This window comes from Electrophorus electricus, chromosome 7 (assembly GCF_041902795.1).
Source record: "Electrophorus electricus isolate QZ-2024a chromosome 7, ASM4190279v1, whole genome shotgun sequence".
NCBI classification, from domain to species: Eukaryota; Metazoa; Chordata; class Actinopteri; order Gymnotiformes; family Gymnotidae; genus Electrophorus; species Electrophorus electricus.
In genome coordinates this window covers 11,111,694-11,136,769 of record NC_137503.1, presented here as the reverse complement: position 1 = coordinate 11,136,769, position 25,076 = coordinate 11,111,694, and the positions used below count along the sequence as shown (strand labels likewise).

Below are 25,076 nucleotides of genomic sequence, written 5' to 3'. Positions count from 1 at the left end.
TGGTCTAGAGTAGGGTGGGCCTCGTCCCGCATTAGCCATAAAAAGTCACAGTTCAAAGCTTTATAGTTTTTTTTGCCAAGCAAAGAGTTTTCAGCTTTTTCGAAATGCACTTGAAGTGCAAAAGACCACCTGCTGTGGCTACGCTACTGTGGGATGTTGAAATTACTGGAAAAAAAAAGTGTTCTAAAATGAATCCTGTTGATTAGAGATGATTGAAGGAACCCCATGATGGGAGCAGCACTGCACAACAACTGAGGAGTGCTAGCTTCACCCACCCCAGGCCTGACTATGGACTCTAATAAATAAAGAAAGAATTTCAATTTTTAAATTAATATGAAGGTGCTTTTTTTGAGTGATTTAAAAAAAACAAGAGTCGAGAGACCGTGCAGTGAAGAATATATTGTGGTCTTTTAATTCACTAAGAATAAAAAGAAAGATGCTCTCTCTGCCCACTGGTAAAGAAAAAGAAAACATGAGATATGGTGACAGGTTTTGGTACAGAGCCATGCTGAGGTAGAACTCTTCTGTTATTCTACAAGAATTTCTCTTCTTAAGGTTCTTCCTGATGCCAAAACTGTCCCAGAGCAGATCAACTTTAAGAACTCTACAACGCTTTTAACTGAAGGTTTAAGTGCCTGCTTACTCTCTGTATTTCTTAATAAGCAAAAATTAAAATTCTTCTTATTAAAGCGATAGCATGTTTAATTCTTTGTGTGTTGTATTTTGCAACTTTAGCATCATCTTTTGGGTTTAACAGTGTTTGACAGTGTTCAGCTTCTTGCATTGGGATAATGTTCTATAAAACAAAATGGTACTAAAGGCATTTGTAATTGTAGATGTTTATTTAAAAAGCATTTATGAAGCTTACGACATTCACGTGACAGCCCTTACTTCTCCAGTCATTCCACACCTTTCTTGCCTCTGCCTACAGCCAGGCAGAGAAGCAATAAGGTTGTGGTTTATTTTTATGTGAGTGCAATAAACGCCCCAGTTGTAATATTTATTGACACTTTAGAAACTAAAGGCACTATACAATTGGCAATACTCTGTGGGCTTGAAATAATTGCACCATTTTCTAATAAACTAAGAATCTATTTGAATGTATAAATGGAGTGAAGAGGCATCTGCAAGTTAACCCTAAATCACTCTATTTCATTTCAGTTTATGGAAGCTTATGATTGAATTTTGATTCTGTTAAGAGAGGACTTAGATGCTTTAAAGATTAAAAATAGCACAGTCTTCCTTTAAGAATGCCTGCTTGCAAAACACATGCCCTTATGGACTCAGCACTTTGTATTGTTCCAGCTTGCACACAAACAGCTATCATGAGGCCATGCTCTTATTAAAAGAACAACAGATCTGATTCATTGAATCTCAAGCTTTCACTTCTTGAATTATTTAGACACTGCAATTTTTTTTTTCATGCATGTAGCAAGAGTCAGTAGAAACTGCAGAGCTTGTCTTACACATATGCAGAGAAACCTCACAAGTCCCTGCCAAGCAAGGAGGCCTGGAGCTCTGTGCATGAAACTCATCTTTGCACTAATTTGATAAGATATGCTGGCAGAGAGCTTGAAAGGATGACTGCGATGTTGAGATTGTTTTTCCCCATACTAGCAGAATACAGACTTGGCCTGGCAGAGAGATGAGCCTCTGATTGCTTTTGTGTGTTTGAGTCTCCCTGGACCCCTCACAAAGACAAAGGAGGAATTACTGGCCAACAGGCCCTGATAGTATATCAAGATTACTGTGTTTGCCAGCCAAGAACAGGCCACCAACACAGGGAGGGATTGTGTCACGGGCTGACGCATATGAAGAGCATCTGACTCAGAGGCTGATATTTGAGAGCATACAGTAAATGATTGATGGAATGGCTAAGAACAGGGAGCCAAGTGATCCTGTGTTTCTCAGATTTCTGAACCCAGAGCTGCTTCTTCTAGTGTGGTTTGGACATGCATGAATGTGTTTCACCTATGCTTGCAATTCAACTGATCAGATTATGTGTTTTTTCTGTAAGGAATCTAACTCTCAATGTGTGTGTGTGTGTGTGTGTGTGTGTGTGTGTGTGTGTGTGTGTGTGTGTGTGTGTGTGTGTGCCTGTCTGTCTGTGTGTGTGTGTTTGTGTGTGCACATGTGTGCATGTTTGTGTTCATGTTTGTGTTCATGTGTATGTGTGTGTGTGTGTGTGTAGGATGCGGGAGAGAGAGCTGCGGTGCGTGGGCAGGAGAGTGCTACTGCTCGCCGTCTGTCTGCTGTCTTTGTGGGGGCAACTGAGCATGGCCTCTTCACACCGCAGCCACATTGGTGAGTCTTTTTCACACACACACACACACACACACACACACACACACACACACACACACACACACACACACAGACACACACACACACACACACCCACACACACACACACATACTCACACACAATTACACACTTTTGATAATTCTTATTAAGTGAATACTACTGCTAATTAGTTTCAGCCTTGGCGGCAAGGGCTTCTGAGCTGCAGTTGAAGGGCAGCTTGCTCAGTCGCCAAAAAGGGACCAGGTGCTTGTGTACTTTCAATACCTGTTTCCTTCTGCAAGCTCATTTAACCTCCACTTAACCTCAGTTGGCCCAGGGGTCCAGCAACAACATGGCACACCTGTCCAGTCAGACCCTTCCTCAATACAACCCACCTCAGGGCAAATAAAGTAAACAGACCTCCACAGAAAGAACAAGGGTCTGGCTGTCCCAACTTAGTAAGTCTGATATAGAGAGACCACAGTGGTCACAAAACTGCTGACCTCAGTTAACAAATATCTAGCTCCATAGCATTTTGAAAGACTGCTCTCCCTGTCCACATTAACAAGGCTTCACAAAAAGGTCAAGCCAAATGATGCTGAAGAACCCACCCCAATATAACAGATGAAACCCCATTTGCCTCGCCAACTCATTGCCCATAGAAGCTATAAATATACTCTTGCCCTGGCCGTCTAGGCTTGAAATAGCTGCATGGTTTTCTAATGAAGTATCAGTCAGTTTCTGTTCAGAAATGGCAAAAAAAGAGCATTAGTAAGGTCACCCTAAATTACTTTCTTTCATTTCAACTTAAAAAGCTCGTGTTTGTATTCTGAATCTATTAATATTCCTTAAAGATTAAAAATGGCACACTCTTTCTTTAAGAATGCCTGGCTGCGAAAAGGCCCTTCATGTACTCAGCACTTTGTATTTTTCCATCTTCCATCTTGCGCACAAACAGCTTTCACGAGGTCATGCTGCTATTAAAACAACAACAGATCTGATTCAGTGGATCAAGGAACTCATAAGCTTTTATTGCTTGAATTATTAAGACACAATGATTTCGATGTTTCTCAATTTTGCAGAAAGGTCAGACAAACATAATTATCAAGTGATACTGAAGAATTGTCATTCTAACAATAGAAAGAACAGTTAAATATTTGATATTTTTGGTTCCTTTCTTGGACAAAACATGAAAAATTATTTTGAAAAAAAAAAGATTTGTAGGCAGATGAGACATTTATTTGATGATTAATTCATAACTGTATATTTAATCAACAGTTTATGTCCTCATGCACTGGAAGTTGTAAATTGGACATTTAGAGGTTTAGAACACAGCAGGGTTCTGTAGGGGTCCTGTGTGTTCCAGTAAGATTGCAGCATTGGGCTCATTGAGCCGAGTTACAGAGGTCACAGCTGGCGGCATAGAAGTGCCAAACTCATCAGCAGGATCACGCTGCTAGAGAGAGAGAGAGAGAGAGAGAGAGAGAGAGAGAGAGAGAGAGAGAGAGAGAGAGAGAGAGATGAGAGCCAGGCACAGGGTCAGACAACATGGCAGGGCATGAGCCTGAAGTTGGAAAATAATGTTGGAAGAATGCAACAAAGACCAGGCAACAGCATGACAGCATGCACAGAATCCTGCACTGCTTGGCTCCATGCATTTTAGCAGAGCCGTCTCTTGCTTCGCATGCCAGGAGGCCTACAAAGACCCATTGGGGACAATGGAAAGAGGCAGCACCAATTAATCTCCCCTTCCCGAGCCAAAGGGCAGCTCTAAATAAAATTGCCCAGCATTTTAGGAGTAGCGACAAAGATAGCAACAAGTTAGGAGGGCCCATCTTTCTCCCAGCAGAGGTGTATAGCAATAGAGTGGGTGATTGATTATGGCAAGGACCCCCAATCGCTCAGGCCTCGGCGGGCAGGGAGAACTGCTTTCCAGGCTGCCCAAGCTCCACTGCTCTGAGCTAACACTGGGCTAATCACATATTTAGTCCCAGTAGCTCTCCGAGGTCAGGCCAAGGTGTGCCCAATAAACAAACCTCTTTAGCCCCACTGGTGAAGCGAGCCGGGGGCCTGGTGCAGCTCAAGCACCCCCCACCCCCCCGTCCATGCGCTAACCTTAAGAGAGCACACAGATCAACCTAATGACACCACCGAGTCGGCAGCCATGCCAAGACTCATTAGGCAGTCATGAGAGAAGGAGGGAGAGATGAGGGAAAGGAAGCTGAAGGAATGGGAGTGGGGTTTGGGTGTGTAGACGTGCAGTATGGAGAAAGTGGCCTAGGGAAAGAGAAAGAATAGACAAGCCTACTGTTTGTCATCAAAATAAAATGTCTTAATAAAATAAAATAAATGGAGGGGAGAAAAACATAAATAAATAATAAAGGGAGGAAAAAAAATATTTCAACTCCAGCTCTACATGTTTTTGCATGGTTTATGGGCCTCAACATACACTCAATTTTAGCTTTATTAGAAACACTCATGTTGCATTTGCACTGAAAATGTAGGTTGTAATATAAATGTGCTTATCTTAGGGGACCATTGACATTGACTTGGCAATGAGATGGCAGTGGGTGTTGTGCTGGTCTAAATGGTTAGGCACAGTAGTGTTGCTAGAGTTTTTATATGTGTCAGTGTCACCTTTGATTTGAGAGTGGTCTGATGGTCTGACACAAAAACATATTCAGCCAGCAGTGGTCTTGTGGTCATGGGTGGTGAATATATGGCTCACTTATTGAATTTACAATGTAATCATTGAGTTACCAATGCAACAGGCTACAGTTTTCAAGTTTCAGGTAGAACCTCTTTCCCTGAACCAGGAGCTATGTGGTCTCATGCAGAACTTTGTAAAGAATCCCGTCATTGAAATGGGCTTTTATAACATGGTTCTTTATATGTGACTGCAAAAGTGGGAACTTAGTGTCTTAGAGTGAAAGCTGAAAGTTAGACCACATTAAAACTGCAGGTGTCTGACATTGTTGACTTACTCCTTTGGTGTGCCAAGGATTAGTTTGAACCAGCAGCCCCATGGCTATGTTGTATTTATGCAGCAGCAGTGCCACAGCCCCTGCTATAGCTCTTAGAGTTCTCTAAATGTCAATGTTATAACGGCACTGGTGGAACAGTTCTTCAAACCACAGAGCCCAAAGCGCAATTCGATAGGTTAAAAGTCTATTTTGTTGTGCTTGGTGCCAACACCCAGGCGTCCACTCCTATCATGAATGCTTATGAAACCCTTTAATGAAACATAAGAAATATGGACATTTTAATATAAGATGATCTAGTTGTATAGATATTATCAAAATCCTGTCTGCTTTTCTTGCTAGAAGGATGCATTTGCAAGTTATTACTGCACAGCAATCAAGCATTTTCTGATTTGTTAGTCAGGCACTGGAGGGAAAACTGCTGGATTGCTAGGTGAAATAAAAGAGCCGTGAAAAAGGCAGGAAGAGCTGATTATCAGATGCAACCTGACAGCTGCTGTCTTTTTGGATGACACAATGCTTGAGTGGATGCCCTTTTGGGACAAAGTTACTGGTGTAATTCATAGTGTGTGCTTCAGGAAACATGGTTTGTTTGTAATAGTCATGACTGGTAGTTTAGGATTATGTAGATTATTGTTATACAAAGTAATTTTTTTGATTCATGCCAATAAGCATTTATAGTGCCTTAATTACATGCATTTAATATATAGCTCCAATTATTGTGCATTCAGTGCATTAACTAGAAGAAGGACAATGGCTTGTTTTAGATTATTGGACTGTACTTCCATGTCCATGGCAGTGCAACTAGTCATGCCATAGCTCATTCATGGTTACAACACTGCAGGCCTGGCAATGATTTTGTGTTGTGAACAGTGGGTTTCCACGTCTAGAGGGGAATAGATGATGCTTCAGTGTGCAAAAGGTTTTGTTTATAGGAATTTCCAGCTAGGCAGAGATACCAATTGGTAGTGTGAGTGAGTGAGTAAGTGAGAGAGAGAGAGAGAGAGAGTCTTCAGCATTCTGACCATGGATAGCAGTTTTTGGTATCTGAAGGGGCCAGGTCATTCTCTCCTCTAAGGTATGGAGAGTCACATGCTGTGGTCCCCACAATAAATGAGGCCCGAACTACTGTATGACATTTAGAGACCAGGTGAATGACAAAATGGAGGACAGATATGGCCAAAGAGAGCTGGAGAAGGGAAAAGCTGTACAACATTTTATGACTTGTGGTTGAATGCACTGGGTCTCACTTTTTGTCGTTGTTGTTGTTGTTGTTACCACTTGCTGCCATTAGATTAGTGATGATCTTTAAAATGTCCTCTTCTCTTCTTGCTCTGAAATCACTTATGTCTCCTTACTGCCACAGCAACATCTTCTCCATGATAAGTTGCATAAATAGCACTAAGATTGATCATGAATTGGGGAAGATGCTTCCATTGTGTTCTGTGTCTTTACGTTTTATGTCACTGGCATGTGAGATATATTTGGAATGACTAATATTTGGAAAAGGTGTTATTTGCCACGAATGACATTTGCCTGGAGTGTTACTTGAACCGACTGATACTGGAGGAAGTGATATGTGTCCCTGGGGCGTGGTATACGGTACATTAGACTTTGAACGTCTACTGTATGGAAGAAAAATGTTATCTGTAATAAGGGAACCCTTAGATGGTATAACACTGGCAAAGTTAAAAGCGCACGTGCTAATGGGGATTTCATACACAATATTAAGGATATCAGCACAAATGTGACTGATAATATAAGTGGCCCGCAGAGCAACAACTGTAGACAACTGTAATTACCAGTTCTTTACTTCGAAAAGCTGCCTTACTCTTTTTGCTTTTAGTTTCTGCGAGAGCTAGCGCCATTTCAGCGCTGCGCTTATCGGGCAAATTCGTCAGGACTTCTGTGCACAGTAAACACTGATCGCATCAACAGATATTACTTATTACTAGCCTCTCATTATTACCGATTGAGATGCACGGCCCGATGCCCTGCGATGCAAATTAATGTGGCCGTTTTTTTTTGGACGAGAATAACGGGATCACAACATTTTGTTTACTGATGGAAACAATTAGCTCAGAATCGCCGATAGCGATACAGTAGCAGCCGCTGAAAACGAGTACCCGCACGAGCTACGTCCTGACAGCACTTCTAGTGACTCCTGCTTTTAAAAGGGCAGAGACAGGACGCGCAGGAATTATCTCTCACTTTGTAACAGGCTCGCTGGGATTACCCTGGCTAATTGGTTGTCTGTCGGTGGATGTGTTCGCTGCTTTTTATGTGTAGTTTGAAGTTTACTTTTGACTGTTTGCTGTGACACCAGTCATTAGGCTAAACCCAGTGTTTGCCTTATAATTCTTAATCAGAGAGAGTAAATAAAGCAAATAATTTTAATATCTAAAATTAAAAAAATAAAAGTCATTGTAAGCATTGTTTAATTTTTTTTTTTGTTATATTCTGTATTAATAAGGGTAGGAGTAGCCAATATTGCCCTGGTTGATTAATCATTTTGTTTCATGCATTTATATGTAGTGGCTGAAATCTAAGGTCAAATAAACAAACAAACAAATGAAATGCACTAACCTTAGTAAAAGGCAGTGACGTTTCCAGTCGCTTTTTCCCAGTTAATTGAAACATGATGATGATGAGGATCTTTTCTTGTGGTTGGTTCTAAGGGCCAGTAGTGCAGATTTGGATTGTCCCCACCAAACTGAGGTAGGTTATGCCAGGAATTGAATCACTGTTTTCACCACACCCCTCTGTTATTACTAGAACAGATTGATTGTGCAAAATTGTAAAATAAAGATATTTGCTTTAATAACTGTCCCTTTGACACCACCCATTCAATAAGCACAAGTAATAATGTAGTATAAATCCTGAAAGACATTTATGAGTGTGTATCCCTGGAAGAGAAGCAAAAGGAACTGAGTGTAAGAGCATTTCAAAGACTTTAAGATATGCCTCTCTCCTCCTCTTTTTTTCTTTCTGTCCTGTCTTTAATGTCTTTAACGCTCACATGAGGCAGTTTGAGCTAAGTGAAACAGAATGTTCTAGAACTCGAGTGAAATAGAAGGCCCTAAAATGAGGTCTATCAATCCTGCTGTAGTCACTGCATTACATTCTGTGACTATGTGCTCGCTTGTGTATCACTTTGGGAATAAAATGCTTGACACAGTGTCCTGAGCATGCCATAAAAGAGAGGCAAGCAAGGCTGTATTGTCTCGGCTGAGTATACAGCTGCACGAATGGGGTGTGGAATTTAACAGTATTGGACTTGCTTGTCCCCTGCCCACATGCCCCAAAATAGATTGCCGGTTACTGCCCAGTAACCAACTGACCAATTTAGAGGGACCATCTTTGTCAGGCAGAAAGATACACCTGTCTGTTGGCCCAGAATGACCAGTGGCCCAAGCAGAAAATCGATGTGGGTTAAATTATGAATAAAGAAATGGCCTATACTGAAAGCAATATTCCCAAATACTGTGAAGAGACAAGACTAGAAGTGAGTCTGCAGTAGGTTAATGATTCTTGATCAGGTCTTACTTAATGTAATTTAGATGATTAAGAATTCACATTTATAATATTTCACCTTTGTCTGGGGGTCTTTTACTTGATGTGTAGTGTAATTTTGATAATTAAGAATGAATCCATGCAATATTTTACCTTAATCCTCAATAGCTCTGGTAAAGGGTGAGTCTTTGTGTCATATAGGGTTTTACTATACCACATATCAGCTCCTGTGATGTTGGGGACTACTTTCTGGGACACTGATTATAGGAACACTTTGCCCATATGTGCTAATTTTGCTGTTAACAAAGTGATGCTGAAACACAGCAGACATATAAATGAGATCATGTGCACTGGACCCCATTATGCCTTTCAGTGTTGTTCATGTGCAAGCAGATCCCAACATGTACAAGCACCACTACCTCCACTATTTCTCCCCAGTTCACATGATGTGATTTCCTCCCCACCTGCGTCCCGAGCTGAGATGTAGCTAGCTGCTGGGTGAGGATGAAGACAGCATGGGAAATGGATGGGTGTTGTTTGTAACCACAGCTGCATGTGTGATGACATCTCAGCTGTCAGTCACTTTTGGGAGTCTTGGAGCAGTGTGTGTATGTGCCTAGGTTTGTGTTTGTGTGAGAGAGAGGGAGATGTAAATTTAGAGCAAACATGACTGGCATCTTGACTTGTAGTGTGTGTCTGTGCACTGAACAGGAGATGCTCTAATGCTATAGGTGTAAACAGCTTTGTTTCTTCAGCCTTACATCTCTGCTCTGCTACAAATATTTTATCAAACCAGATGCTTTATTACGGCTTAATTAAATAAAGCTATTAAATTAGTCCTGACATAGCATATAGTCGTGTTATAATGATACATGTTGAATAAATGCATCAACACATTTACAACTCAGTATGTAATTCCAAAATATTGCCTATTGGTAGTGTGGAAGTGGGGAGTCATCATCCTTTTCAGCCTTTCTTCAGGTCGAATGGCAATTTCTTAGCTGATGCCTGGAGCGATAGTCTTCATCTTCACTTCCCTTCACCATGTACCATACGTGGTGATACAATCCTAGCTGAGCGGTGATCAAATGGTGGCATGCTCTCCATTAGTTTCAGGGTGCTGCTCTTTTTACCTGGAACTGAAATGTAATAACATTCAGAGGTCATTGACTGAGATGGGCATGCGATTCCTCAAGGGAGCGTCATTGATCAGAAGTAGCCGCTAAAAGCGTGGTGTAGAGATAGATGGTGCTGGAGAGAAGTTTATTTGTGCCTTGGGCCCATTGTGCCTGGGAATCTGTCAGCCTCAGCAATCTCTATGGCCCCCACCTTGACCAAGCATCTAATCTCTGGGGTCGTACACAGAAGGGTGGGAGAGGCCAGCAAGAAACGAAAGATGGCTTTGGTTTTTCATGTAATGATTTTTCTCATTCACTGGCATATATGGTGTAGGTATTTAAAAACTGACAGTGGTCTCATCAGGTACATTATGAATTGCTTGGAAATACATAGTGTTTTGTGCATACATGTTTCTGCAGACATAACCTGAGATGATTTTCTCAGGCTTTCACCTTTACATAATATTGATGGCTTCAGAGCAGATGGCTTTATATTTCATAAACTCATATGGGCCTCCCATTACTGATGACCTGTATCCAAGTTCTTGGCTTTTTTTAAGACCAGCTTGCACTTACAGCAAGTCCAAAGGATGATTAATAATATTTGAGCTCTTTGGCAAGGGTGAGTGTCCCTTTAACTAAAGCCATGTTCAAAGCAATGAAGCAATGGTTTGCTGTAGCAGTTACTGGGACTGTCCAGCCGTCTGTGCATTTGGCCTGTGGTCCTTTTCATCTCGGTCTCCGCTAATTCCCATTTAACACCCAGCCTGTCGCGCTGGGCCTCCAGTGTGTCAGAGCGGCACGAAGCTGACAGAGGGCGAGATTTCCCGCCGTTGAGGTCCTGCCTTCAAACGCGCACCTACATAATTTATTAATGCTCGCGGCATTTGTATGCCTCTCCACTGCTGTTTATGAAAGTGCGGGCAGTTTGAGCTTCTGCCTGGATATGCATCCGCTTTTGGAGTGTTTGCCCCATGTTGTGTTCGGCCTACCACCCCAACGGGCACCGTGGCACCAATACCCATTTGGGAAGCATCATGGCTCAGCCCCCAGCCCCCAGCCCCTATGCCTCTTTGTCCTCTCCCATCAGGAAAGCAGCCCCACCAGCCTCTCCCCCACAAAAAAAAACCCATGGCATATTCATACCTAATGCCCAGTAAAGAGCATTTGATATGACATCTATTCATTTGGATTTTTCCAAGCTGGGCTCAGTGGCTGTTCCTTCCTCCTCCCACCTCTGATCCCAGGACTAGAGCTGCGAGGAGCCCCGGCTGCTTGATCTTGCCATTCCGTGTGCCACAGATGGCTGCCTCCTCCATCGCTTCAGTAACAGTTTCATAAGTGACTCACTGTAAATTGCAACACCGATGCCGTGGTAATTGGGCTGCCACTGCCCAACCCCTCACTAGAGAAAAGAAAGAGAAACAGGAAGAAGGGGAGACGAGAGGAAGCTGCGTTTCTTTCTGCCTGCTGCTGGCCTGCTAAGTAATAAGTGTTAGGACAGATGGAGGGAAAGTGAGTCTGATCACTGAATTACTGGGAGAAAGAGCAAGCTCACTGCTGCCACGGTGACAATGGCAGGGCTGAGATAATGCGCTGCAGTCGTATGCTGCCAGATGTTTAATTGAGCCTGAGAGCACTTCCTACACTGGCCCTGCACCACAGACTCTGTCCTTTGCGCAAACACAAACGGTCAAATGGCATAATGGGATTTCACTGGAATTCATAACTTGTCTGCAGTTTGTTGCGTACAATCTGGCATAGTAATGCTCATGTGGTAGATGAGCATCTGTGGCTTATAACAAATCAGTCTGAGATAATCGTCTGGGGTTCGACCGGTAAATGGTATGCACCATACACATCGTCTTGCATGCAAGAATGAACTGCACATGATGCATCACCTCATATCTGAATGTCATTATTAGAACTACCAAACACTGCTATAAGAGTCAAGAAATAAAAAATATATAAGCATTATAAGAAGCCCTTATCCATTGTTTTGGCAATTCCTCCATTAACTTCACTATCGTTCATTTTATCCATTGGAGAAACCTAACCTGTGCGGGGCATGTGCCTTTGTCCAAGCCTGCACAGCATCTATGAATACTTCATGATGTTATTTTACTCGCTGACGACTGAATCGATATCAGCCTTCTTCCTATATTGAGCGTGACATATTGACGAGGGGAATAGACAGTGCCTGTTTCTCTACTGCATCTGAGAGCTGGCTCACCTAGTACACATTAGGCTCTGAACATCATGCTACAGAAACAGGTACACTCACGCACACGCACACACACACACACACACACACACACACACACACACACACACACACACATACATACATACATTCACACACTTGCTCGCTCCACTGAACAGCTGAGGCTGATGCTGTCTGCCAGTCTCTGCTTAGGCAGTTAGAGGACTGAAACTTCCCCAGGCGCCCTCTCTGGGTGCATTCCTTGCATGAGCTTCCTGCCGGATGAAGGAGTGCAGTGGGGATTTGGGCTTCAGCTGCTTTAGCCGCTCACTGAGCTCCACTGACTAACTGCAACCTTCCTCACCAACTCAAGCCTTTTTATTTAGTTATTTATTTAATTGTTAATTTATTGCAGATGCATTCATCTGCCACACATATACTCACTGCAGCTCCTGTAGTTCTCAGGGCAGACATTTTATATGCAATGATATGTGAACTTTTTCGTGGCCAGAAAACATTTTTAGGTGATGATAATGAAAAGGTAGCAGTGTGCCATTTTGAGATTTTCTTTATTTTAGTATATGCTATATTACTTATAGTTTGGTGTCCAAAAACCATGGTCATCATGCTTGCTGTTTAGACAAAAGCAGCTCAAGGCACCAAAAGCTTACCCTTGGTAAGCAGACAGACAGTGCAAAAATAGCAACTTCACATGGGAAGGGAAGGAGTAACGTGCAATCTTGCATCATGTAGACAGTTATAATACATTCTCCACTTTATTTTTCAATAGCCTTTACCCTTGTGCATAAAGTCACACAGCTCTGTGTTAGATGTTTTACCTATCAAATCACATTAAAGGAAAACTGTGTGAAGACACAGAAAAGCTAACTGCTCTTGACAAGTGTCAGTAACATTTTCACATCCTCTAAAAGATCGGCATCTTTGTGATGGCACAGTGGATATTTAGGGTGGTTATTCAAATCTCCAGTTTACCCCTAAGCCTTGTTTTCTTGGCAAATGACTCCACTGTCTATATATGTTTACTGCACAGGAATCTTTAATGGAAGGCTTGTGAGGTTATATCTCCATGCACGCTCAGTGTTTTCAGCTCGGTATTAAACAAATGCCTTGTGTTTGGTGTTTGGGTTTAGTTCAGTGAGATTGCTTTGAATATTTTAATTTGCTCTGCATATATGAATGCAGTCAGGTAGAATGTGGCCTATATTGTTTTTTGAGGTCTGTTGAAGCCTGAAGAGTTCAATGCAGAACAGAAACATTGCAGAAACATACTTAACGCAGTAGTTGGGAGCAACGAGAGCCAATTGACGCTCAGGATCCTGTCATCCTCTGTCTAAGGAGATCTCGCCGCCTATTGCATAAACATATTTGCATAAACCTTTATACAGTTTTCAGGTGGTGGATTTTAAAAGAGGCTATATGGCTGCAGACTATACCTGCAGGTGGGCTGCCACAGATCCAGTGCTAGGACCGTTTCGCCTCAGCATCCGCTATGCAATTCTAGTTTAGCATGGAAACGCTGTCTTACCAGAAAGATAGCAGATGCTACCCTGCAAACAGACTGCACAGACAATTAATTGATGGTTTAAAATTAAGACATTATACAAAAAAAAAAACAAAACAAAAAAAACCCAAACAAACATGAGGCCCTACGCAGTCTGTCCTAACACAGATATTAGAAAGCACAAGACCAATGTGCCTGAAAATCAAGGGCAACATTACCCATCCACACTGACTTCACACCAACTCACTGCCCCACCCCTGCACACAAGTTGTCAAAACCTGCAACAACTTTCTTCCCTCCTAATAACCTCCAGTAATGATGGAACACTTATCAATCAAGAATCAATGGATGCGATTATAGAGCCGAGAGTGCCGTGTGAGATGAGGTCTGAGGCTAATGCCAGGGTGCATTAATGTTAGCACCTAGCTCATGGCCTCTTCCCCAGCTGATGCACATGCTACCTGACTCCTTGCTTGACGACCAGCCCGAGTGCCTTAAGTGAAATCCATTGATCGCAGGCCTAGTGCGTCATGGAAATTTTGAGCAGATGTCAGGGGAAAGACACCCTCTTTGTGAAGGTCATGAAGCTGTGCGTGTGCGTGTGTGTGTGTGTGTGTGTCAATGAGCTATGGGTTTCTGCCATTCCCTAGAGTGAACCAGTCATTAGTGATGCGCCTTTCAAATACCGTTCACGCCGCCTCCATGGACACTGAGGTGCTTCCATACTTTTCTGCCATCTCATATCACACACACATGCTCACACACCAGGCTATGTGTGTGTTGTAACCGCCGTAAAAGGGCCATTATTTAATCAGTAGTTCTTACTGTTTTTCCATCCCTGGTAAGTTTGTCCCTGCAGTTTAATAAATGAACTTGTCCAGAGGAATGGTCTCCTCCTCAGCAGGCCGAGGACCGCCCCGATCCGCTCTGCTCCGGTACCACTGAGCCAAGCCACACCAGCGCAAGCAGCCTTTCTAAAGAGGCTTTAAGAACCTTGACCTTCATTCCTCTCAAACATGAGCTGACAGGAAAAAAACAAAGCCAGCTCACCTTAACAATTTAATTAACTATAAAATAGTTTTATTATATTTCATACCCTTTTACTTATTGTAAGAGTTCTCACTGATCCTCCCCCAACAAGAGAAACACAACTGCTGACTGCCACCACCCTGCCCCTCTAACTTTAGTCATCCTCAGACCCACTCTGAATATTCGGTCTGTCTTTCAAACTTTGGAAATGAAGTTTCACCCTGTGTGTGCTTGTGGCTGGGAAATAATCATGGAAAAGAGCTCGGGCTTGCACTCGCACACACCCACATCAGTAAAGCTCTGTTTTCTTTCTGCGGCGAGCTATTGGCCCGCTGCATGTCGGGTTCTTTTGTGCGTATTTGAATGGCTCCTTATTGATTGGAGGCAAAATGTTTTTAATGTTGTTGATGAGATTTTCAGATTGGCCTACTAATGGGAAGATGGAGGCCCCTTTTTCAATCAATTTTCAACTCAAGTCCCAAATTGAAAATCTTTACCGATGTAATTAAGGCTTATTTGAAAGGAACACAAAAACTTGGAAAAAAAATTGTTTTTCTTTTCTTTTTGTTTTTTACTTTTTAATCTAGCCTACCAAATAATGTGTGAATGTATAAATAATGTCCTTCATATGCTTGCAAATGCGCCTCTACATATCTTTGGAAAAGCCAAATACTAAACCCTAATAAACGCTAAAAAAATTTCAATAATGGACAGTGAGTCTCTAGAATATGAAATATATATTTTACACATACCTAATTAAGGCACTTAACCCCTTGCACATGTTCACAGGTAAACCTGAATGTGGTCTGTGATATAAAATGTCCAAATCCCAGCATTTGCCTTCACGTTAACTGCAATGCCCTTGCGACAACGTTTGCTTCTGGTGTGGGCATTAAGGCGTGGCCATCATGGTGAACGTGCACGTGCCCAGGTTTAAACACCTGCTTGCTTTTAATGGGCTCCATGTCCTTGTTGTGTTTCAACAGTGCATGTCAAGGCAGGAACCTGCGAGGTCATAGCTGCACACCGCTGCTGTAACAAGAACAAAATTGAGGAGCGCTCCCAAACTGTCAAGTGCTCGTGCTTCCCTGGGCAGGTGGCAGGCACAACCAGGGCTGCCCCCTCCTGCGTGGACGGTAGGAGTGCTTTCCTTGCTCTGCCTTTGCTGTGACGTGGGATACCATTATTTAACAAGAAACTGGGATAAATGTCCCAGGCTACATTTTGCTGCTTTTTTTTACTACTGAAAACAAACAAACAAAATAAAAACCTTTTGTAGACAGCTGCCCTCACTTAACTGCAAATTATTGTCAGACTAACTGGATAAAATATGTACTCAGTCTAACTGGGAGTAATATGTAATCAGAGTAACTGGGAGCAATGTGTACTAAGACTAACTGGGAGTAATGTACGAACTCTACTATGGAGAGACCAGAGTGTTCTCATTACGTGAATCCATGGAACCTTTCCACAGTATGACAAAGGTCCTGTATTCAAACTATAGACTCGCATAAATGCTTCGATCAAGCCACTGGCTAGGATTAAAGCACCTGCTTTGAATGCCACATAATCTAGACAAGGTGAGGATTACATTTTCTGGTGACATGGCCCTGGACACTTTATGCCCGTCACAGGGAGCCACCCACTTCTATCCCCGTCTCATCTGGTGGGCCTGTCACTCCGGAGTTGACAGCCATTTCGACAGGACACCATCATCCTGCTACACAGCGGAGCGCAGGCCAGCCTGCTTGTCTAATAACATGTCAGCAGGCTCTCTCTCTGGACGGGTCAATCGATCCCCATCTTCTTTTCTGCTCTGTAATATGTCTGACAGACTCGAGCTCCCCTTTGCCCACCTGCCTGCTGCGGCACACTGAGGGCACGTTTCCCAAGGTGCTCTATCACATGTTTGAAGCCAGAAAACGGGTGGAGTGCTGTGACATTTGTTATGATGTAAGTTTATGTCATGTTTATGTGTCCATATCTACTCAGGATGCATGGATTCCCATTTTCATGGAGAAAGCTATTTTTGAATTTGAGGAGCATAGTACCAGGACCTCAACCTGCCAGAGGTTTTTGACTCTTTGGGAGTTGTTACGGCCTTTGCACTGTTTTGGCTTTTTGGCCTTGGCTCTCTAAAGCTCGGGTGCTGGTGATCACTCCCTGTCCATGGTTCACTTCATCTTGACATGGACCTTGGCCTTATTCTGGAGACCAATAGTATAGCAGTGATGGATTCCAACCGTCGGCTGTGGAACAAGCACACTCCCACTCTTCCTTGCTCTGAAGCAGAGAGAAAGACATAGAAAGAGAATGAGAGGGACGAAGATGGAGCGACTGAGAGAGGGAGGAAGGGAAGGAGGGAATGGGTTTGAGTGTTATTTCTTTTGGCCATGAATGTGGGTGAAATTTTATAGGCTTTTCTCTCCCACTCAATTTTTATTGCCTCTTCCTTGAAAATATTGGCTATGGGGTAACTGGTGATGTTTTTGTCCTCTCTTACTTGTGCCCAAATTGCACATTGGGCTTTTGTGTGTTTTCCTGTGTGTGTGAGAGAGAGGGTTGGGGATTATTCAGCTCTCGCTCTTTTTGTGCACGTTTATATAATCCTTAGGAAACTGTGAGCCACATACAACTTGCTAATGAAAGAATGAAACAAGAAAGTATGCATATAATAGGTCTGTGTGAGTTAGTGTATCTCTCTCCAACTCCTTTTCTCTGTCTGTCTGTCTCTCTGCCACCCCAGCATCTATAGTAGCACAGAAGTGGTGGTGCCAGATGCAGCCTTGTATGGAGGGAGAGGAATGTAAGGTACTACCGGATCTCAAAGGCTGGAGCTGCAGCACTGGGAACAAAGTCAAGACGACCAGGGTGAGAGAGAGCTTTGCAAAGCCATACATACCCGCTATTCCCTCTATGAATCACGGCACCAGCAGTGCATTAGACAAGTGCTACTTCACACTCTGGTGCACCAACAACTTGCACATATGCTGCCATAACCTTACAATATCAATAACAACAATATAGTAGTCTTTGTGGCACCAAAAAACCCTCTTATTTTTCCAGATGTGTGGATTCAAACCTTAGCAGTTACATTACAAGATTTCATTGCATGATGTACTGATCTTGTAGTAGCTGCTTATAAACCCTGACACAAAAAAAGAAGGTTAACACAGTATCTAGCTAGTCACAGCAGAAATGGAAATGCATGTGCAAATTAAAATCGCTGTTATCTGGCACTGATACATGCAGTTCAACAATTGTGTGTCTTCCTTCAGAGATCTTAATATTTTGCACAAGCTGTTCACTGGTGACCTTAATGGGCAGCAGCTCTGCTGTCCTCTTCTGCTGTTTCAGAAGGGCAGAAATTGAGATCAGATGCATCCATTCAGTATTCAACTATATTACAGCTGGTCTGAGTTCATCGCTTTTATTTGTGATTCTGATTTTCTGAATAGAAAAAAGGAAGAGAAAGCTATTTACTTAGTGTTTAATTGGTATTCCTAAGGTATAGTCAGTTTGTAACATAGGTCACCATATCAACCACACTGAAAAATGTTTTCTAAAAATCTCTTTATATAAATTCTTTTCAAAGCCACTTTTTTTGTAGCTTGTAGGTACACCTTGTAAGTGTACAGTCTGAAGCTTATCTGCCATTCACCAGTGTGTTAGCCATCCTCTAACCCTTCATCACTGGACCACTGGACCACTGCTGGGCTGACCGACCACCCCTAACAACGCTGCAGTGACAATGACATGTGTAAGATCCCCAGACCCGCTGCTCTGCCTGATAACTACCATGTCAGTGTTAATGCTGTCCAGAACGGTCTGCCACCCATGTAATATCCCATCAGCCATGGTTCTGTGGTCAGAAACTGACTGGTGATGAATAAGGTTGAAGGTGGCTGATGAACGGTGAATGAAACCAGAGGGACTACACTCTATAATTATACACTTTTTGAATCCACCTAAAAGTGTCTGCAATAAAGGTGTTCCTTCGATTGTACAGAAAAGCACCAGTCAATAGCAATTTCCTTTCAAATCACCTCATCAAGCATCCTCATCAAGATGTTGGTGTGTACAGTGTATCTGCATTCCATTACAGATTTGGTTATTATTCAAGTTCACTGAACAGACAAAGTTATGTTAATACAATGTTAAATATAATTTTTGATTTCAGTGTGATGAAGTGACAAAAAAGAATGTTTTACTGGTTTTAAGGAAGCCATTTTTCCCTACTTAAATATTCCCAGCTGAGGTAGTGTAGGATGAATGGTAGAAATACCATTTCTAAATAACTAGCAAAACCTGGCACATAATGACCGACACGCAACTAACTCTTGAAATTCATGTAAAAAAAAAAAAAAAAAAACATTCTTGTAGAAGAAAATAGAAATCAAGGTACACTTACACATAAAAAAGTTCTCAGAATTTCAAGAGCAGTCTTATTTTAATGCAATATCTGAAATAAATGGCGTAAATGTTTCTGTAGAAAAACAAAACAGCTGAGAAAAAACAGGCTCCTTTAGTGGATCTAAGGGTTTTATTCAGATGACTATCTTTCAGACGACTCTCTCCACAGTAGCCCAGTGTGGCTTTAGATCGCTGACTGAGCTCCGTGGTTTGTGCTTGTTAAGCTGAAGGCATGCTTGTATTTTGCACTTCCTTCACACAGATTTTCTCCACTAAAGGAAAGGGAGACAGACAATAGCGCTTCCAAGACATAAGTGCCATAGTATTTCATAAAGTGAATAGTGGGCAACATGTGTGCTTCCGTAGGTTAATGTGGGTTATCGCGTTTTGTCTGCCAGCATTTGTGTTTGCAAGAGCTGCCTATGCATACACCCGTGTGCATGCATGTGTGTTTGTACCTAATGCTGACACACTTGGCTCGTAGCCATCCATCAGGCTGAGGAGTTTGACTCACAAAACGCCCGCGCTTGAGACGGCTCCTCCATTATTCATAGGCCAGAGGGGCCTGCGTGAGGCAGCCCTTTTTTACTTTTGCTCCCTTAATAATTCATGCCAGTGCACTTCACGTCAACTGCGGGCATAGCTCTGAGGTGCTGGGAGCTCCTCTTAAACCTGGGTGCTTTTGATCTTTGAGCTCTCCAGGCCACCGTCTGCGCATCCCTTCAAAATACGGCAGTAGTGCGGAATCCCAGATGAGTCACCATGGTGACATGATTGAAGCACCTGGCTGTTTGGCAGCACCTTTGTTTATGCCTGCTTGGACTTAAGGGGTGTGACAACGATTGTGATTACATAAACTGTTGCTGATTTTAAATATGGGTTGCTTCAAAATGTATGTTGGAATGGTGAAGTGATTGACCTTGGCTTATCATGATTTTTGTTTTTTATAGAAATCCGGAAAAGATTTTAGTACCCTAAAATTACTCGCAAAATACATATCTATATTTGCTATAGATTTTTCCCTTTCAAAAAGGTTAACCTGAGGTTCACACTGCAAGATGAGAATTTTACTAGAAAAGTTAATAATATTGTTAGTCCTCTACTGTAAATGTACAGTACTGTTTATCTTTTACTGATTTTAGTCTGTGAATCAATAAAATTAACACAGTGAAAAAGCAGGCTGAGATCTGTTGTGGTGAGTAAAATGTAACTTACCACCTAACATAGGTAAATTAACCACCTAACCTAAGAAACTTACGACCTTTACATAATATGTCTGCATAGGTGGTCCAGCAGTAATTTCAGGCAGTAGCAAACACTCTGTATACTTGGCCAACCCAGTTCCTAGTAACGTGGCCAGAATGCAGCAGATGTTTACACCGGTGAACGCTCTGAGGTGTAGAGGGTGGAGGTGGGGGGAGGAAGGAAGTGACCCTGGACACCTCCCACCTCATCAGTGTGCCCTGCAGCTCCCTGCTGGTGCTGACCCAAAGGTGTCGATTACACTGGGATTCCCTGAGTAGCCAAGAAGGCCGGCCTCATCCGCTGCCATGGAGACATGGCCTCGTCTCGGGCTGCTGCGCCCTCTCTCGCGTCCCGGAGCTCGGAGCAAGAGTGGACCCGCATGTTAAAGTCTGGCAGGCCCAGTGGGGCTCACAGTTCACGCCCTGGCATGCTATTTCAGCCGCACGCAGCCACCGAGCTGCCAGGTCTGCTATAGTTGATGAGGCTGATGGGAGCTGTCGCGGTGTGGGTGTGAGCTAGAGTTAACCCCAGAGATAACACCTCCTGCCATGGAGAGAAGCTTTAATGGGTGCACTTTCAGCTTGAAATAATGAGGACAGTTCAGGAAAGGAGATGAAGTTGTGAGAGATGTGACTTTTGGGACTATTTTAAAGTGCTGTAATATTTACACTGTGTGGCAATGGTAACTGCTCAAGGTCAATAATCTGACTTTTTAGTATGAGTGCTTTAAGCATATGCAGCTGTTTTTGTATATGCAATAACATATGCACTTCTTTTTTTCAGGTCACACGATAGTCTGGGATCAGAATATTTGGGACTCCTCATCTATTTCTTTGATAATGTAGATGGAAATGCAGGAACTAAGACTTGAAGACTACCTGGGGAAATCATGCATCTGAACTTCAGTGGAATATTGAATACATTCTTATAAATGGAAACTTTCAAAAAGGACTCCTCTGCTGTTCATTGTCAAACTTCCAGCCTTCCATCCATGTTTTATAGCTATTGGACAAGAACATATATCATGTAAAGTACATATTCAACAAGATATTGACATATTGACAACACAGATATGGATTAATCCCGAGATACAGTGACACACTGCAGAACTATGGATTATTTTTTTTTGTTGTTGTTGAAAAGTTCATGACTGCTTGAAGTATATGTGTTCCGAGGCACTTGTGTTCAGTTCTCTATCCTTTGAAGCCAATGTTTTTTTCTTCTTTTTTGGGAAGAGTTTTGATCTTTGTGAAGTGTTTAATTTTAAGGACAATACCAGAGCACCTGTATTTTAAAATGAACTAGTGCCATCAAAAGAAAAGTATTAAGATGAACTGTGGTGATAGTGGTTCGAACTTGGCAGTTTCACCGGACCAGTGAAATTGAAAATAGCTTGGTAACAACCAATTTGCTGTTTGTTAAAAAAAAAAAAAAAAAAAAAAAAAAAAAAACCAAAAAAAACCTTGGTGACCACTATTGAGTAAAAGTGTATTATCTCAAATAAAAGCATCTCTATGGGAAATCTCCACCCACAGTTTGGAAGAATTTAAAAGGTGACACTGAGCACCCACACAGCATGTATTATATCTGTAGAATCTTCAGTTACAGTATGCCCTCCATAATTAGTGGCAACTTGGTAATGATGAGCAACAAAGTCTACTTTTGTTTAGAACACAAATGTTATAATTTCAAAGTTCCCTTGAGCAAAATCTAAATGACAATTTTGTTTATATTTTACCTAAGTCTAGGAATTGTGTCAGCCTGTTAAACATGACTTCCTGTTTCATAAATATGAATATATTATAAATATATGAATAAATATATGGTGATGCACAGGGCAAACAACCTTACCCATCAAACCACATGGAGAAGATCACAGAATGCACAAAAGAAATGGGAGAAATGGCTATTGACCTTCATAAATGAAGGATATGTGTAATGTGTAAAACTTGCCTTACACTTATCAAATATCCATCACCACAGTTATGAATAGTTATGAAGTTTCTAACAACTAGTGTTGAGATGAAATTCTTGAAAGAGGACACAAGTGTATTTTGTGGAACCATGCAGAATGAAAAAGGTTTCAAATGGCAAAATCTTCTATCAAGGAGCATATTGGAAGAGGAAATTGTTGCATTTTTGGTGAGATAAGACTAAAAAATGGCTTTTTGGCAGCAAACACCAAGGGTATATTTGTTGTGAAAAAAAGTCAAGGTCATGCAGCAAAGAACCTTATCCTGCCTGTGAAGTATAGTGTTGGTTGTCTGATGTTGTAAGGCTGTTTTTCTTCTTCTAAAGGCTCTGCTAGCTCTTATGGCATCATGGTCTCCATCAAATAAAAGATTTTACACCAGAATCTTTCTGGGTCTGCCAAGAGGCTAAAACTAGGTCATGGTTGGATCGTCCAACAGGCATACCTCCACATCAATACAAAAAATGCTTCACTGACCACAGAATCAAGCTTTTGCAGTGGGCACCTGGCTTACACTGCATTGAAAACCTGTGGGGTGAGGTGAAGATGAGAGTCCACAACCTAAGACCAAAGCCTGTGAAGGATCTAGAGAGATTTAGGGTAGTGGAATTGTGATGCACCATGATGTCGTTTTATCTTTTTACTTTCATTTTTAGAGTTCTCTCATATTTTCAATGTGACATCAAGCTGATAACAAAAACATTTTATTTTATGTCTGTTTTTGCACAACTTGATCTGGCAATAATATTGGCGGGCCTGTATTTCAGTGCCATAACAGCATTGTTACATTATTACACTACTGCAAGGCCCAAAATATGCTATGCTGACTTAAGATGTAGAGCAACATTCAAAAGCTTTTGCTCTCATGGTTTTGTATTTCCTACACAGTAATAAATGTCATTTACCCGTCAAGATGATCATGAAATTATGATAATATTCTCAACAAATCTGACACGTATTCAAGGATGTACTCTGTGCAGACACTATATTATCAGCATTCTGTCTTTGCAGCCCAAAGTGCTTATGCAGCTATCACAGAACACTTCAGACTGAATTGTACAAGGCAGAGGTAAGGCTATTTGCATAATACCATTCAATAGTGATTTTGATTCTAATTTGCCATTAGGCTTACCAAGGAAGAGGAGCACTCAAAGGTAAGTCAACATGTCATTTGCTGAGAGGAGCAAGTGACACATGTACTACCCTTCAACATGCCATAAACATAATTTTCAGGTGCTGGAACGGTAATAATGACATACTAATGCACTAATGTGTTTAGCTAAATCACGCACACTGAGCAAGCTTTGCACTGAAGGGATGTGTCATTAGCAGAGAGTCCAGGTGATTTACCTAATTGTGTGTGTATGTAGGTGTAGGTGTGCCAGGTGACTAAGATGCGCCAGGCAGCTTCGATTTGTATTCACAGCAGAATGCTAAGGGCCGACAGTGTCAGTCCTGACTTGCTCCTTAGAGCTCTCATACATCTCTCCTTCATTTGCACTTGAAGCATTTCAGCACATCTAATCATCTCAAGTAGGCAAAAAGGACATTTTTTAAATGTCCATGAATCGTGAACCCTGTAAAGACGTCAATAATAAAATTACCAAATCTAGGATCACCTCAACTGTGGAGTGCATGAGTGGTCTTAGGCAAACCACAGTGTCAGAGAAGGGAGAAGGTACTTTTTATGGGGATAGGGATTAACCTTAGCCTGTCCTGCTGACTCTGAGCCTTAATCTATCTTGGCTGAAGGTGGACATAGCGCCTCCTGACATCAAGGATTTTTGAGCAGAGGGCAAGGGAAAGCTCACACATTATCATTATCATTCCTGCTCTCCTTATCTGCATGCGGAACCTTCTCAAGGGCTTATGATGTGAGCTGTGATGGCCAACGGGCCCACAAGCTTCCATGCTCTTTGGAGATGAAAGAAGCAGTCACAGGTGGGGAACACTATGGCCCACCTGCTATCACCTGTATCTGAATGGCAATACTTGGAAGATGGACATGGCACAGAAGGTGGGGATGGAGGGATGTCTGTGTTTGTCTGTGTGTGTATATATGTCTTTGTGTGTACATGTAAGTAAATTTCTGTGTGCAACCATTCAAATGTGTGAAAATGCCAAGTTTAATGCAATTCATGAGACATTTAAGGGTGAGCCAGCTTGAGCTGTTTTGGATGGTTTTCAGTGAGGTTTTGCTACCCTGCGGAGTTTGTTCACTTATTTTCAGGACATAACAAAGTCTTGCATTGCGATTATATGTGTTGGCTGGTGATGCTTTACTGATAAGAGAAAATGACTACCAGCAGAACAGTTATGGAAGACATGAATAAGACGCTCCACCACAATATGTTCTTCATGACCCTTTCTGGACCTTCATCAGATGAAAGGGATATGTTTCAAGAGTAGCCAGAGAGATTTATATAAAGGAAGATTAGCATATTCCATGTTTATAAAGTAGTATCTTACCTCCCCTGTCATTTCTGAAGCCCTGGGGATAGATTATGTTCATACACAGCGTGTCATGTAATTGTGGGGTTCAGGAAACTCCACCCAATGGCATGAGTACATATGTACGAAAGCAGCACAAGATTTGGGTATGTAACATTTATGTATGCTGTTTACTAATTAATTGATACATCATCTTTGCCTCAGTGTAACACTGACCAACAAAAATCTTCCCTGATAGTCGTAGTCTTGATTTCTAATGCTTATTTTGATGTCTAACTGGAGAAGTGATATCCATTACATTTTCAAATGGAAGGAAAAGGAAAGAAATCTTCATTAATCACATCC

At 42.0% G+C, this 25,076-nt stretch overlaps 1 protein-coding gene across 1 annotated transcript in view; it reads left to right on the top strand.

Moving 5' to 3' along the window:
* tafa3a (TAFA chemokine like family member 3a) overlaps positions 1-23,192 on the top strand; it is a 55,998-nt gene extending 32,806 nt beyond the window's left edge. Inside the window, exons 2-5 of the mRNA XM_027019207.3 lie at positions 2,192-2,304; positions 15,637-15,786; positions 17,397-17,521; positions 21,092-23,192. Coding sequence (XP_026875008.1) covers positions 2,193-2,304; positions 15,637-15,786; positions 17,397-17,521; positions 21,092-21,103 — 399 coding nt within the window. The 5' untranslated portion in view covers position 2,192 and the 3' untranslated portion in view covers positions 21,104-23,192. The remainder of the gene's footprint in view (positions 1-2,191; positions 2,305-15,636; positions 15,787-17,396; positions 17,522-21,091) is intronic.
* The last annotated feature ends 1,884 nt before the right edge of the window (positions 23,193-25,076 follow it).